At 37.9% G+C, this 16375-nt stretch overlaps 1 protein-coding gene across 1 annotated transcript in view; it reads right to left on the bottom strand.

Annotated features, from left to right (window-relative positions):
* ATF1 (activating transcription factor 1) overlaps positions 1-16375 on the bottom strand; it is an 81964-nt gene that overhangs the window by 46369 nt on the left and 19220 nt on the right. The window contains exon 2 of the mRNA XM_006870047.1: positions 2465-2565. Within this exon, the coding sequence (XP_006870109.1) occupies positions 2465-2565 (101 nt within the window). The remainder of the gene's footprint in view (positions 1-2464; positions 2566-16375) is intronic.

Genomic DNA, 16375 nt, shown 5'->3' on the forward strand with positions numbered 1-16375 from the left:
AGAGTGCTCCTTGGAGGCCAGGATGGCCAAACTTCGTCTCTCATACTTCGGACATATTGCCAGGAGGGACCAGTCGCTGGAAAAGGATACCATGTTTGGTAGGGTGGGAGGTCAGAGAAAAAGAGGAAGACCCCCAACGAGATGGACTGGCCAGCTGGCAGCAACAGTGGATTCAAGCGTGGCAACAATAGTGAGGCTGGCCCAGGATCAGGCAGTGTTTTGTTCTGTTGTGTATAGGGTCGCTATGAATTGATACCTACTCGATGGCACCTAACAACAACAGTAATAGCTGAAAGGAATATAGAGGTTAAAATACTTAAGTGGAGGGGAGAGCTGCAGCTTCTGCTGTTGCCTGGAGCTGATGTCACACAAAAAAGATGGGTGATAGGGGGCCAGAGCCTATTGTAATCCATCCTATGAGACTCCAGGCCATATGCATATGAATGGGGTTGTTCTTGTGGCTAAGTGCTGTCAAGTCAGTATGACCCATAGCAACCCTATAATAAGGTTCCCAGAGGAGCAGCTGGTGAGCTTGAACCACTGACCTTGCAGTTTAAATGACTTTGCAGTCCATGGCATTAACCCACAGCACCACACCAGGATTCCATGAATGGAGTTAGTCCAATGGAAAAGAAAAGATTGAACTTGAATGTTTTAAAAGGTTTCTTTGACTGCCTTAGGGATATTTGTTTCTGCCTATTATTATAAAACAGACATAAATGTATGAGAGGAATATTAGGCATTATGATTACAGAGTGCTTGTAAGCCCACCTTCAGAGAGGAATATTAGGCATTATGATTACAGAGTGCTTGTAAGCCCACCTTCAGCCTGTACTTGACTGGAATTATTAAAAAGGGAGTTACAATTTGGGGGGGGGGAGCAAATGACACATGACCTTTTGTTTTAAGCCTTTGTAGAGTATGTGGCCTTAGGTGGAATCCTAAGCCCCACCCAGAACCTTCAGAATTGGTACATTTGCATTTGAAATGACATACAGACCACCCCAGAACTGCTGGGAGAATATAAGATTTTTATTGAAAGAAAGCCCTGAAGAAAAAAAAACACACTGCTTGTTTGAATTTCAAGCAAGCTGTTTGCTTTGCAAGTCTCAAAGCAAGAAAAGTCAGCCCATCAGGGAAAACCCCTGTCTAGGACTGAAAAGTTAAAGGGAACCCACAAGCAGTCTTAATATATGTTTTCTGGTGACCACCTAGGTCTACTTGTTAATGGAAGTGAGGGAAAGGCAGCAATGAAGACATGAGCTGAGTCTGGACATGTTCCATTGGCCCTGTTGACCATGATATGATAGAAGAGTAAGGGCTGGCTGGTCTGAAGTTTGGGGAATTATGGCAACTCCTGAGCCCATGGGCACTGATCTAACCCAGGGACCAGGGCTGATCAGGAACTGTTTGCAACTGTTTCTTCTCACTTTGAGTAACTATATGCTTCTACAATTCAAAATGACTAATAACAGCTCACTAATGCCTAAGACTCCTGGTGTGGCATTGCAAACTCGCCAGCTGTTCCTTGGAAATTCTATACAGGGTCATTAAGAGTCAGAAGTGACTCAACTGCACTTAAACTCATAGCAACCCTGTACAGGGTTTCCGAGGCTGTAAATCTTTAGGGGGCAAAAAGCCTCATCTTTCTCCCACGGAACAGCTGATAGTTTTGAACTGTTGACCGTGAGATTAGCAGCCCAATTCATAACAACTATGCTACAACAACGACTAGGATATCAATATTTATGTATTCCATTTGATTTTTGATGACTTCCAATTTTCATAGAGTCATACTATGTGCATTCCATGTTCCAATTATTATTGGATATTTGCAGCTGTTTCTTCTCATTTTGAGTTGTACTGCTTCAATAAATGAAGGTATCGATAGCTTTCATGCATCATATGTCATTAAGGTCAACTCTATTTTGATGAGGCAGCTCTTCCCCAGTTATATTTTGAGTGCCTTCCAACCTGAGAGGCTCATCTTCTGGCACTATATCAAACAATGTTCTGCTACTATTCATAGGGTTTTCAATGGCTAACCTTTCAGAAGTGGTCCCCTTCTCCTTCCTCCTACTCAGTCTTAGTCTGGAACCACTGAAACCTGTCCACCACGGTTGATCCTGCTGGTATTTAAAATACTGGTCTCTAATATCACAGAAATACACAATCTACCACAGCAGAACAAACTGTTGGAAGTAGTGTTTAATATCTGTCTACTAGATTGAGTTTGATAAATACATTGGTCAAATATTTTATATCCCTTTTAGTGGCAGCTTATTTTATCAATTACTGAGAGCAGTATATTAAAATCTCTTATTCAACTCAAGGATTTATTAATTTTTCATTACAGTTGTTGGGTTTTGTTTACAAATGCTATTTGTTATCTTGTGCTTTGCACAACACCATCTAACTCTTGGTAACACAGCACATACAGGGTTTGATAAGCAACAGTACTCACCTGTAAGATGGGCGTCGTGCGAGGATCCCGTGGGCTTTCTGTGAGGAGCCTATGCTGTCAGATGAGTCCTGAGACTCCTCGCTTTCAGATAAGGATGATGCCTGAAAGACACAATTCATTTTACTATGATCAACAACAGGTGGGGAAAAAGTTAAATCAGATTTTTAGTTTCAGAAAAAATGATGTTTCCTGCTACCCAAACTCATTTGCACATTAAATCTAAGGTTATTAGTACTAGAACCTAAAAAAAAAGGAAGAGAAATGGAGAACGTATTCCAGGAGCACAAACTAATTAGAGAAACATGTAACATAGCAAATCCAGAGCTAGTAAGAAGTCTACCTTCAAAATAAAGGAATGCTATTTCACTAGAGTTATGAAAAAACAGTACCTGATCTCCACCCGGTTTCTACATTGAGGTACAGTATTCAAAGTCTTGGTCATTTCATAGTATGTCTGACTTGGATTTTGGACATGCTAAATTTGAAACATATATTAGATATCCAACTACTACACTAAGAAGACAGTTGGCTATATTATCCTGAGCTTCAGGAAAATAGTCTGGACTAGTTATACATATTTGGGAGTTGTAGCTCTTTAGATGGTCCTTAAAGTCATGAGAGTAGGTGAGCTCACTAAGGGAGTAACTATACATAGACATGACAACCAAGGGCTGACCAGAAACACACTAACATTAACAAGTTAAGGAAAAGTGTAAAAACCAGCAAATAAGACTGAGAGACAGAGCCACCAGCGAGGTGTCCTAGAAAACTAGTTGATGGTGGTGTACTGAGGAGACAGATATGATCAACTATGTCAAATACTAGTAAAAGATAAAGTAAAACACAAACTGAGAACAAATAATAAGCAAGGTAAGGTTACTAAGAAGTACAGGTATAAACATACAATTTTAAAACTTTAAAGTAATTAGTTTTATCTCATGTCACCATTATAAGTGTTAAAACATAGAATGGGTACCTGGCATATTATAAACATATTAAATTATATATTCTGGTAGCATAGTGGTTACAAATTGGGCTGCGAACCGCAAGGTCAGCAGTTCGAAACTACGAGCTGTTCCATGGGAGAAAGATGAGGCTTTCTGCTCCTGTAAAGATTTACAGCCTCGGAAACCTTATGCAGGGTCGCTATGAGTCGGAACCGACTCCATGGCACATAACAACAACAATTATTGATAAACTTTTGAGAATGTCAACATAATAACTATTTGCATGTTTTAAAGTATAGTACTATTTCTTAATTGATCAATTTATTTTCCATTTTTTTTAATGTATTAAATTACCCAACATTTGTCCAAAGCTGGGTTACACTTGGCTTCATCTTCTTTAAAAAATTAAAATAGCCCAACAAAGTTCTAGAAGGGACATGTAAAATCAATTCTCGACATTTTGTTAAAATGTACAGAAAACTTCCCCTAAGCTATTTAGATTTAGACTTTAAATTTCCAGAGACGTGTGTTGAACAGTATGCAATATACCTTACCATAAAATCTGTATCTTTTGATAGAAAAGAAATAAGGAGTCCTGGTGTGGTGCTGTAGGATAAGCACTTGATTACTAACCACAAGGTTGGTAATTCAAACCTACCAGCCGCACCTTAGAAACACTATACAGGCCACTGTGAGTTAAAACTGACTAGACAGCACCTAACAACAACTACAACCTAGTAAATATTGGTAAATATTAGCAACTATTAAATAATACTATGAAAAAATCTGTCACTTTTATCTTTTCCTCAAAAGTCCTAGGTATTTCATTTCTAATTTAGACCTTTAACTACTTTTATTGTTGTCCCTAAATCTACTTCAAGGCCTCCCACTGAATTCAAATAAGAAAACAGTATCTAAAACTAAGGGATTACTTGGAACTAAGATCAAATATTTCTTTTTAATGATAGCACCAACAAATAAAAGTGAAATCTTATCTAAAGTAAAAACAGCCAGATGCGGCTCCAGAGTTAACAACACTGCCAAATACAACATGTTGTTGTTAAATGCCATCGAGTTGGTTCCGACCCATAGTAACCCTGTATAGTGTTTCCGAAGAGTGGCTGGTGATCTTGAACCACTGACCTTGCAGTTCAAATTGACTTTGCAGTCCAGTGCATTAACCCACAGCACCATACCAGGACCACAAACACAATATAGTCAAAGAAAAAACAACAAGGCATACAGTTTTTCTTCCAAGAAAGCTATTTCTAAATATCAGCGATAACCAAAGGTGTTCTGGAATTCATCAGAGTTGGGATGGGACTTAAGAGAAGAAGAATAGAAAACCCAGCATAGCTCTGCCCTTCCTACTGTTATCAGGTATTATATGAAGGTGCAGAAATACAAATGGGAGCTGTCTTCTACTATGAGAAGTCTCATATTTGACCTCCATAAAACAGAAGGTAGGTATTATTTTACTTGTCTAAGACTCAAACATTATCACCCCTGCACTTCAGAGTTCTACTTTTCATTAATAATACCATTGTTAAAAAAGTTGTTTCCCTTATAAATCTTTCATTGTCTTAAACTCTAAAGCAGTAACTTATCCCTAAATTTTCTTCTACTTTCACTAAGAAGCATATGCATAACACTAGAAAATTTTCAAACTCTTCTATTTACTTTGTAAATTCTATAATCTAATTTCTAAAACAGCTTTGTTATCTTGGTTTATAACATCCCAACTAGACTCATGATATAAAAGTCCCCACAGTCAACCACTAAGCCTTCAAATTTCTGTACCGTTTGCACGTGTGGTGGGTGAATTACAGAAGACTGAGCTGTCTGGATGACCCCCTGAACCTGTACTTGCTCTCCAGGAAGAGGTACAATTGTCACTGGCGCAGATCCTCTTAGTGACATCTAAGAACAAATAAAAAGTCAATTAACAAAATATATATTATACCTATGCATATAAGACAACTGGGTTCTTAACACTAAAACACACATTTCAGAACTGATTGTATTTAATTAACCTATTCACCAAACATTACATACTCTGTAAGAGCCACACACTAAACTAGGGATTGAAAATAAAAATTAATTATAATAAATAGAGTAAGAAATGTAACAGATGAAAGAAGCAAGTACTGCACTGTAGGAGCAAAGAAGGAACGTTAGTTCAGCTCATCTCAAGGATAACCCTGAAAGGATAGCGCTGGAAAAGTATTTCAGGTAGAAGAATTAATTTGCTGCAACATGAAAGTGCTTTAGAACATGTTATTTTTAAGAGATGTACGTGAAAATGAACCAAGGAATCAAGAGTTGAAATGTGATAGAAATACAAATTTGTGGCAATGTATTTAGAATAAAAATCAACTATTTCACGCAGATCATTGAATAATTAAATTAGACTTTATTTCTGTGGAAACCAGATGGGGTTTCATGGAAATATCGCAAATAAAACATTAAACCAAGGAAAAGTCCACCCATCCTTTAAGGCTCAGCTCAAGATTTCTACCTCTTCCAAGTTTCTTTGATATTTTCAGTTAATGCAGATCTCACCTTCCTTTTCCCTTCCACTAAAGGTTCTCTTCTTTCTCAAGACTGGATTAGGATCCAATCTCATCATCTCCCAAAATGCCAAGGCTCATAAAATTTTGCATGTAATAAATCATAAATATATCTTTCAGGCCCCAAATGAAGTTAATGGAGAGAACAATGAAGAAAGACAAATTTATGACAAGATTAACATACTTTTCTAAAAAGATATAAACCATCATTCTTCAAGGGTCTTTCATATCCCATACAATCAGTTCTGTGGGCTTGACAGACAGGTGGAAGAGGGAAAGAGGCACTAGATTGTATTTTAGATAATAGTAGTTTCTTCCTCTTTATTATCAGTTTTTCTAGACTTCCAGAATGGTCATTACTCAAAGTCTCAAAGACTGATATCTTACCATCCCACTCTCAAGAATGATAATCTAAATTCTCATCATAAAAAAGGATTTTTAACCTCAAGTCTAAACCACAAATGTTTGCTTCCACCCATTACTTTTCAGTTCTAACAGAACTTTCTGCAATCAACGCTAATAGAACTGCAATGATAGAATTGTTATATCCAGTACTGTAGCTGCTAACCACATGTGAATATTGAACACTTGAAATGTGGCTAGTATAATTGAGGAACTGATTCTATTTTTAATTAAAACAAGACAGCCACTGTGACTACTGGCTACCATATCAAACAGTGCAATACTACATCTTTAAAGTTGTAGAAGCTGCTAGAGCACTATGGCCCCAACCTTAGGCCCTATCTCAGGAAACAATGTAAGAGATAAAAAGAAAAAGATTGTTCTGGAGCTGTCTGGTTAAACTGGAATCTACTCCAGTGTGGTAGAGCAATCTCAAAGTTCCTCTTATATAACTGAGTTGAGTGAAAATTACCACAATCTTTAATTACCTAATTAGGTGACTCGGCACTGTAAACACTTGAGCTAGGGGGAAGGAAGGAAAAGGAGAGGAAATAGTGGGATATGCAAAAGAAATTTCTATTTAACCACAATTTGAATACAAAATCTTCTAATTCCAAAAAAGCACAAAGACTTTCAAGTCAGACAGGCTAGGCTGATTTTCAGCTAAAAGGACTCACTAGCTGTGTGATGTAAAGCAAATTATTTTACCTCTCAAGTATTTCATCTCCTCCTTTGTAGAAAAAAATGCTACTATTTTAAACTTAAGTGAGTAATATACTAAAAACAATTAGTGGGTAGAAGGAACCTACATGTAAGGTTCTTATTTGGTCCTGATTCAACAGTTTCTTAAAATGTGTGTGAATAGATACTTGATGATATTTTGAAAACATTTTTTGGTGGTAACAATAATATTGTGGTTATGTTCTTTAAAGAAGTCCTTATATTTTAGAAATACATGTTAAAAATTTTAATACTGAAATGGTATTATCTAGGATTTGCTTCAATATAATCCAACTGGTGATGAAGAGGGCAAGAGCCATAAGTATGTAATGGCTGAAACTGGGTGATAGGAAACATGATGGATCACTTATTCTGAAAATGCTTGAAAATTCTCATAAGTCTTTTGAAAAGTACTCAGTAAACACATAAAAAGTGGTTGGTGCTGTCAGGCTTCCAAGTACATTATTCTTTCTAAGCCATCATAAAATCCAATACATCCCCACTGGTGCCTATCAAGGACTTTTATAATTTCTCATTTTCCATGGTTTCAGTTTGTTTCCCACATATCAAGTATATGTGTTTTGGTTTTCCAGTTTGAAGAAAATGAGGGTGAGGACTGTTTTGACATTATCTGGAATAATGAATTCTTAATTACTATAGTAGCGTAGTGGTTATGAATCGGGCTGTGAGCCTTAAGGTCAGCAGTTTGAAACTACCAGCTGCTCTGCGGGAGAAAGATGAGGTTTTCTGCTCCCATAAAGATTTACAGCCTCAGAAACCCTGTACAGGGTCGCTATGAGTCGGAACCGACTCGACGGCACTTAACAACAACAATTACTATAGTGGGAGCTCTGGTCACATAGTAGTTATGGGTCAGGTTGCTAAATTCAAGGGTCAGCAGTTTGAAACAACCAGCTGTCCCGTGGGAGAAAGATGAAGCTTTCTGCTCCCATACAAATTTACAGCCTTGGAAACCCTATGCAGGGTCACTGAGTCAAAACCGACTCCACGACACAATACCACCACCATACTAGGTTAATGCACTGGACTGCAAAGTTGGTTTGAACTGCAAGGTTGGTGGTTCATGCTCATAGATTGCTCCTCGGAAACCCTATACAGGGTCACTATGGGTTGGGATTGACTCTATGGCACTTAACAACAATATCAACTCTTAACAAATTCTTAAGCCCATGGTGATTAACTGCACAGTTCTAGAAAAATTAGAGCCATTAAGTCAAAACACAAATTAAAAATTAAACAAACAGCTGGGCAATGCCCAGTGAGAAGAATTCTAACAAACATGTATTGCAAGAAAAACAGAATGAAGTATCTCTTGTAATTTAAAAGCCAATCAAATTTTAACTGACAGTCTAGTATTTGATAGTATTTCAAATAAGTCTAAAGCACTCATGAACTTCTCTTTCCATGAGAAACAAGAAAGCACAACTTCCCAAAGATATCAAAACTGGGCACATTCTTTGGACCCTGATAGTTTAGCAAATAAGTCAATTACATATCAAATGTTTGGGAAATCTTTAAATGATGATCATTCAATTTCCAAAGAAATTCTGGACTCTGTAAAGAATGAAGAATTGACAGATGAACTCTTAGGTTGTCTAGCTGCAGAACTATTGGCTTTCGATAAAAAGGACAACTCTTGCCAAATAATGGAAAATGAAACAGATCCTGAAAGTCTAAATCTTGACTTCAGTGAGAGAGGAACTACCACACAAGAACTAGGCCAAGAGGCAACAAATGTCAAACTACAGGGACCAGTACCAGCGGCCTTCTGCTCTCCAGCTCCTCAAGAACTCCTTCTTGAAGAGAAGTCACTGAACATACATCCAGACTTTCTTCCCCATTACACTACAGATACTCCGTTATTGTGGGGAATGATGGGTTAAAGGGCTCTTGTTTTCCTTCTAGAAATTCAATCTAGCCCTATTAAGCCAGATCCAGTCACTAATGGAAAGTTTTGCTTACGGATTAGTTTCCTCAAACTTCAAGCAAGATTGCCTATGTACATGAGAAGAAAACTTTAACAAAAACCCTGTTCTAGTGTTCATAATTTTTACTGTACAGAAAATACAGTTATCTATTGCCGTATAAATTTTTCATTTTTTAGTTCTGTCAATTTTAATGTCATGAGTTTAAAATAAAATGTAAAAAAACATTGAAAAAATAATTAAACAACGTATTCACATATTTCAATTCACTTATTTAATGTAAAATTACATTTCAATTGTAATTTTCAATTTTTTTTTCCCATAGTTAAGATGGAAGGAATACACAGTCACTGTACCAAAAATAACTGATTGCTGTTAAGGACCAATGGTATTAAAGGAAGAAATCCAAGTTGCACTGAAGGTATTGGCAAAAAACAAGATTCCAATCCAATCTATCTAGGCGGGGCTGATAAAAGGAAATGCAGATAGGTCTCTTATGATACAATAGTGAATAATTGTTATCAGGACTGATTATGAGGGTTGGAAATGTAAAGATAGACAAGGAGGGGAGTGATTAACTTTACAGTCTAGGACAGAAAGTCCCTGGGACCATCAAGGGAGAAGAGCGGAGAGCAGGACCCTACCCAGAGAAGCAGTGACGCCAGAGATGGAGGCAGAGATGATGACGAGGAGAGATGGAGCAGCTGGGGACTTTAGACCCAGAGAAGGAGAGGGGCTTTGTGCTGATGACCAGAGGGCAGGCTTGCAAGGTATACCCTTTGGTTGGTTGATGATGCATGGAGGGGATTGTAACCATGGCAATGAAACAATGTAATACAAGATGAATATAAAACTAATGTTCTCCCATGTAAACTACCACATAATTCATAATAAACAATAAAACATTAAAAAGAAGAAAAAAACACCAAGATTCCAGAAATTGATGGAACAACAACTAAAATGGATACAGCACTGGATGTGCTCACTCACCCATGCCAAGGAATTTGGAAGATAGCTACCTGGCCAATGGATTGGAAGAGATCTGTGTCCATTCCAAAAAAAGGTGAACAAGTAGAATGTGGAAATTATTGAACAATATCATTAATATCATACACAAGTAAAATGTTGAAGATAATTCAAGAACTGCAACAGTACATATAAACAGGGATCTGTCAGAAATTCAAGCCAGTTTCAGAAGAGAACATGGAACTAGGGATATCACTGCAGATATCAGCTGGATCTTGGTTGAAAGCAGAGAATATAAGAAAGATGTTCTACCGCTTTTGTTAAATCCTGTTGAGTTGGTTACAACTCGTAACAATCCTATATAGGGTTTCCAAGGCTGTATATCTTTGCAAGAGCAGAAAGCATCATCTTTCTCCCACTGAGCGTCTGATGGGATCAAAACGCCAACCTTGTGGTTGGAAGCCCAGTGCTTATCATACTAAGCCACTGTGCACCCAAAAAGATGTTTACTGACAAGTAACCAGTCAAAGGAATTTGACTGTGTGGATCATAACAAACTGTGGATAGCACTGAGAAGAAGGGAATTCCAGATTGTGCTCATGAAGAAGCTGTACATGGACCAAGTGGCATTCATTTGAACAGAACAAGAGGAAAATGAATAATGAATAGTTTAAAACCCAGAAAGGTGTGCACCAGTGTTGTATCCTTTCACCACATCTATTCAATCTGTATGCTCAACAAATAATCCAAGAAGCTGCACTATATGAACAAAAACATTGCATCAGAATAGGAAGAAAGATCATTTACAACCTATGATATGTAGATAACACAAACTTGCTTATTGGAAGCAAAGAAAACTTGAAGCGTTTGCAACAACTAAGAAATCAAAGGACATACTGCATTGGGCAAATCTGCTGCAAAAGGCTTCTTTAAAGTGTTCAAAAGCAAAGATGTCACTTTGAGGACTATGGTACGACTGATCCAAGCCAAGGTATTTTCAATCACCTCATATGCACGTATGAACAATGAATAAGGAAAACCAAAGAAGAATCAATGCATTTGAATTATGGTGTTGGCGAAGATTACTGATGGAGTGCCAGAAGAAGGAATCAATATGCTTTGGAAGAAGTATGGCCAGATTGCTTCTAAGAAGCTACAATCGTGAGACTTCATGTCTCATACTTTGGACATATTATCAAGAGGGGCCAGTCTCTGGAGAAGGACATCATGCCTTGATAAAGTGGAGGTTCAGTGAATATGAGAAAGACCCTCAACTCAATGGTACCTAACAACAAGAAGTCTATACTGTACTTGCTCAAAAATGTCACTCTTCCTAAGCTACAAAGGATTCAAACAATCCTTAACAGTCAGGACTGACAGAATCCATACTCCACAGCATGCTTTTCAGGAGAATGTCATATCTATATATCTCCTAAACAAGTATTTACTCATAATTTTTCTTTAAAGTATCTCCTTTTAAAAACACCTATATACTTAAAAAAAGGAGCTCTGGTAGCATAGTGGTTACAAATGAGGCTGTGAGCCGCAAGGTCAGCAGTTCGAAACTACCAGTGGTTCCGCTGGAGAAAGATGAGGTGGTCTGCTCCCGTAAAGATTTACAGCCTCGGAAACCCTGTGTAGGGTCGCTATGAGTTGGAACCGACTCCATGGCACATAACACCATATACTTAAAAAAAAGTATATGTTGTTGTTGAGACTCATAGCAACCCTGTACAGGGTTTCCAAGGAGTGACTTATCTTACAGTACCACACCAGAACTCCATAATTGTATGGGTAACTATAAAAATAAATACAATGGAAACATTGTTATCAAACTTGTATCATTTTTAAACCAAACAATTAAAACATCAACAAAGAGGAACGCCTAACATGGTCTACAAATGCAGAACAGAATCTCAAAACCATGATCCTCTAGTTCTGCCCATAGTAAAATTTGACAGTTCCCGCTACTTCTCATGGTCCCTTCCACCAAAGGTATGGTCATAGACTATTTCTTCACATGCCTAAAAATGCTCCCTTCCTTCCAGGGAAATTAACATCTATTTCATCCTGCAGATCTCAACTCAGAGGCACATCTGCAATGAAGCTGTCCAGTCCATGATCAGTTAAATCGTGAATTAATAAAAAGCTCCCTAGATTCTGGACATTACAACTCATGGAATACACGATTTATTCTGGTGTATCTTTTATCTCTCCAACTTGAATTCTATTATTTCCTCACTTAAGGAAATTGACAATGAAGGCTGGGACACAGAAAACAATGTTTCTCAACTTTCTCTGACCAGCTTGTTGTTGTTGTTAAGTGCCATCGAGTCGATTCTGACCCATAGCAACCCTATATAGGGTCTCCAAGGAGCAGATGGTAAACTTGAACCACCAACCTTGCAGTTCAAACAACTTTGCAGTCTGACACATTAGCCCACGGTGCCACACCAGGACTCCTGGTGTGACCAGCATGGCCACGTGGAAATGTTTCCTGCAAAAAGTTTTGACAGGGCCAATCCAACTGTTGGCTGTCCATCTTGTTCCTATAATGTCCTAAATTTCAAATAAGAAATCTGATATCTGTGAGTTCAACATATTGAAATATTTATCTATGCATCATCTAAAATGGCCTGGAATACTACCAATGATGGAGTATGTGCCAAATTTTAAGAAACACTACACGAGAGGATTGGGATGAGGGTGTCAGATAAGCAAATCTAGGCAATACTACATTTTTAATATCAGGACAAACAGTTTAGAGTTAACAGACAGCAAGATTCAAGAAATGCTAACTATGTGCCAGGTGCTGTGTTACCTAAAAAACAAAGCCCAACAGTTACTGCCCTCAGAGTCCACCACAAAGACATAGAATAAAATGCTTTAAGTATACTGTTTAAATATATACAATCAATGATTTCTTCTTAAAAAAAAAGCATATGCATGAAAGTGTGGAAGTGTGGAACAGAGGGGATATTGTGGCAAAAGCAAAAAAACAAAACCATCTAGCTTTGTGTAATTTTGAAAAAAATGTGGAGAGAAGAAGAAAAGAATAAGAGAAGGGAAGACAAAGTGGAGATAAACTGTAACATCTTTTTTTTTTTTTTTAGTTCAGAGAGAGTTTTCTATACATCTACATGTCTTCTGAGCAAAGAAACGGATAACTTTTATTCAGGACGGACCCAAGCCATGGTATTTTCAACTGTATGTGAAAACTGGACAATGAATTATGAAGACTGTAGAAGAATCAATGCATTTGAATTATGGCGTTGGAGAATACTGAAGGTACACATGGATTGCCAGAACAAATCTGTCTTGGAAGAAATACAGCCAGAATGCTCCTTAGAAGCAAAGATGGTAAGACTTCATCTCTCATACTTTGGACATGTTGTCAGGAGGAACCAGCCCATGGAGAAGGGCATTATGCTTGGGAAAGTGGAGGGTCAGTGAAAAACAGAAAAACCCACAAATGAGATAGATTAACACAGCATAAGCAACAATGGGCTCAAACTTGTGAGGCTCAAACAGAACTTGGCAGTGCTTTGTTCACTTATGCATAGGGGTGCTATGAATCAGAACCAATTCACAGCACCTAACAACATTATTTTCAAGGATGTTTGTATGATGAATAGCTTTGTAAGATATCGTTATCTCCCTTCAGGACAGAGGGCAAATTTCTAAAAATGTGTCCCTTCAGTGGGCAGGTTTTTTAGCAGTGCCCTTTAAAGACCAGAGTTTCCTAAGCTTGGGGTTCGTTCCTCAGCAGAGATGCATACCCACTATTTGTGCAGAATCCACCTTATATACTCTGTATCACTCCCATAGGACTTAAAAGCAAAGGGAACTGATGTAAACATGAAGCCTATGCTTTCTGTTGTACCATGAGTAAAAAAGTCCTTTATCTTTGATCCAAGCCTATCATGTCTTCTGCCAACATTCATGAAACTCAGGTAGACATGCTTATTTGTAAGCAAGACAAAATCTCAGAATTGAGAAACTGTCAACTCTTCTAGAATCCAATTTCTGGAGTTGGGAGTGACCCACTCAGGCCATGTGCCCTTAGCTGTCTTTGCGGTAGGCTTGAACCACAAGGTAAGCACCACCCACTCCTCAAATATCCTTTACAGGGTCTCTATGGGTCAGAACATACTCAATGGCACTTAACAAGAGCAGGCAAAATACTGAATGATGCAAGAAGCATGCAAAGAAGATGGAAGGAATACAGAGACACTGTACCAAAAAGAATTGGTTGAAGTTCAACCATTTCAAGAGGTAGCATACATTTAATAAATGATGGTATTAAGGATGAAGTTCAAACTGAACTGAAGGCACTGGCAAAAAACAAGGCTCCAGGAATTGACGGTATACAAATTAAAATGCATTAACAAACTAATAAAGCACTGGATGTGCTCACTCATCTATGCCAAGAAATCTGAAACACAGCTACTTAGCAACCAATTGGAAGAGATCTACATCTGCCTAATCTAAAGAAAGGTGAGTCAGTAGAATGAGGAAATATCAAACATTATCATTAACATCACAAGCACAAAAAATTTTGCTGAAGATAATTCAAAAACAACTACAGCAGTATATCAACAAGGAGCTGCCAGAAATTAAAACTGGATTCATAAGAGGACCTTGAAACCAGGAATATCACTGCTGACATCAGATGGATTTTGGCTGAAGGTAGAGATACCAGAAAGATGTTTACTTGTACTTTTTTACTATGCAAAGGCATTCAACTGTAAGCAACATAACAAAGTGTGGATAACATTGCAAAGAATATGGATTCCAGAACACTTAAATGTGCTCATGAGGAATCTGTACTTACACTGAGAAACAGTTGTTTGAACAGAACAAAGGGATACAGAATGGTTAAAAATCACAAAATGCATACATCACAGTTGTATCCTTTCACTACATTTATTCAATCTGTATACTGAGCAAATAATCTGAGAAGCTGAGTTACATAAAGAACAGTGTGGCATCAGGATTGGAGGAAGATTTATTAACAATCTGCAGTATGCAGATGACACAACCTTGTTATTGGAAGGGAAGAGGACTTTAAATACTTACTGTTGAAGATCAAAGACTACAGCCTTCAGTATGGATTACACCTCAATGTAAAGAAAATGAAAACAAAATCCTCACAACTGGACCTATATACAACATCATGATATATGAAGAAAAGAAATTACTTGGATCCACAATCAACACTCATGGAAGCAACAGACAAGTATCAAATGACACACTGCATTTGGCAAGTTTGCTGCAAAAGACCTCTTTAAAGTGTTCAGAAGCCTTCAAAATTGACTACACAGCTACATTGGTCAAAACAGCTTGGTACTGGTACAATGAAAGATACACAGATCAATGGAACAGAATCGAGAATTCAGAAATTAACACATCTACATACAGCCAACTGACTTTTGACAAAACACCTAAATATATCACATGGGGAAGTGATAGTCTCTTCAACAGATGGTGCTGGCAGAACTGGAAAACGATATGCAAAAGATTGAAACAAGACCCTCACCTCACACCTTATACAAAAACCAACTCAACATGGATTAAGGACCTAAACGTGAATCCCAGAATTATGAAGGCCATCAATGAAAAAATCAGGACAAATGTGAGGGCGCTAATTCTGGGAATACACGGACAACAAAACACTTTGAAAACCATACAAACAAAAGCAGACAAAATAGATGAGTGGGACATATTAAAAATTAAAAACTTACGTGCATTAAAAGACTTCACCAGAAGAGTAAAAAGGGAACCCACAGAATGGAAAAAATCTTTTGCAATGACACATCAGACAAAGGACTCATTTCTAAAATACACAGGAAACTACACCACCACAAGAAAAAGACAAATAACCCAATCAAAAAGTGGACACAGGACATGAACAGACACTTCACCAAGGAAGAGATCCAAGCAGCCAACAAACATATGGAGAAATGCTCACGATCACTAGCCAATGTTGTTGTTGTTGTCAAATGCCGTCGAGTCGATTCCAACCCATAGCGACCCAGCATAGGGTTTTCCAAGGAGCAGCTGGTGAGCTTGAACTGCTGACCTTGTAGTTCAAACGGCTTTGCAGTCTGGTGCATTAACCTACCGCACCACACCAGGACTCCATTAGAGAGATGCAAATCAAAACAACAATGAAATATCTCACAGCAACAATAACAGCAAAGATCAAAAATGTAGAGGACAATAAATGCTGGCAGGGATATGGTGAGACTGGGGCATTCCTGCATTGCTGGTGGGACTGCAAAATGGTCAACCTCTATGGAAAGCAATATGGCGTTTCCTCAGAAGGTTGAAAATAGAAATACCTTATGATCCAGCAAT

Source organism: Chrysochloris asiatica, unplaced genomic scaffold, assembly GCF_000296735.1.
Source record: "Chrysochloris asiatica unplaced genomic scaffold, ChrAsi1.0 scaffold00138, whole genome shotgun sequence".
In the NCBI taxonomy this organism is placed as follows: Eukaryota; Metazoa; Chordata; class Mammalia; order Afrosoricida; family Chrysochloridae; genus Chrysochloris; species Chrysochloris asiatica.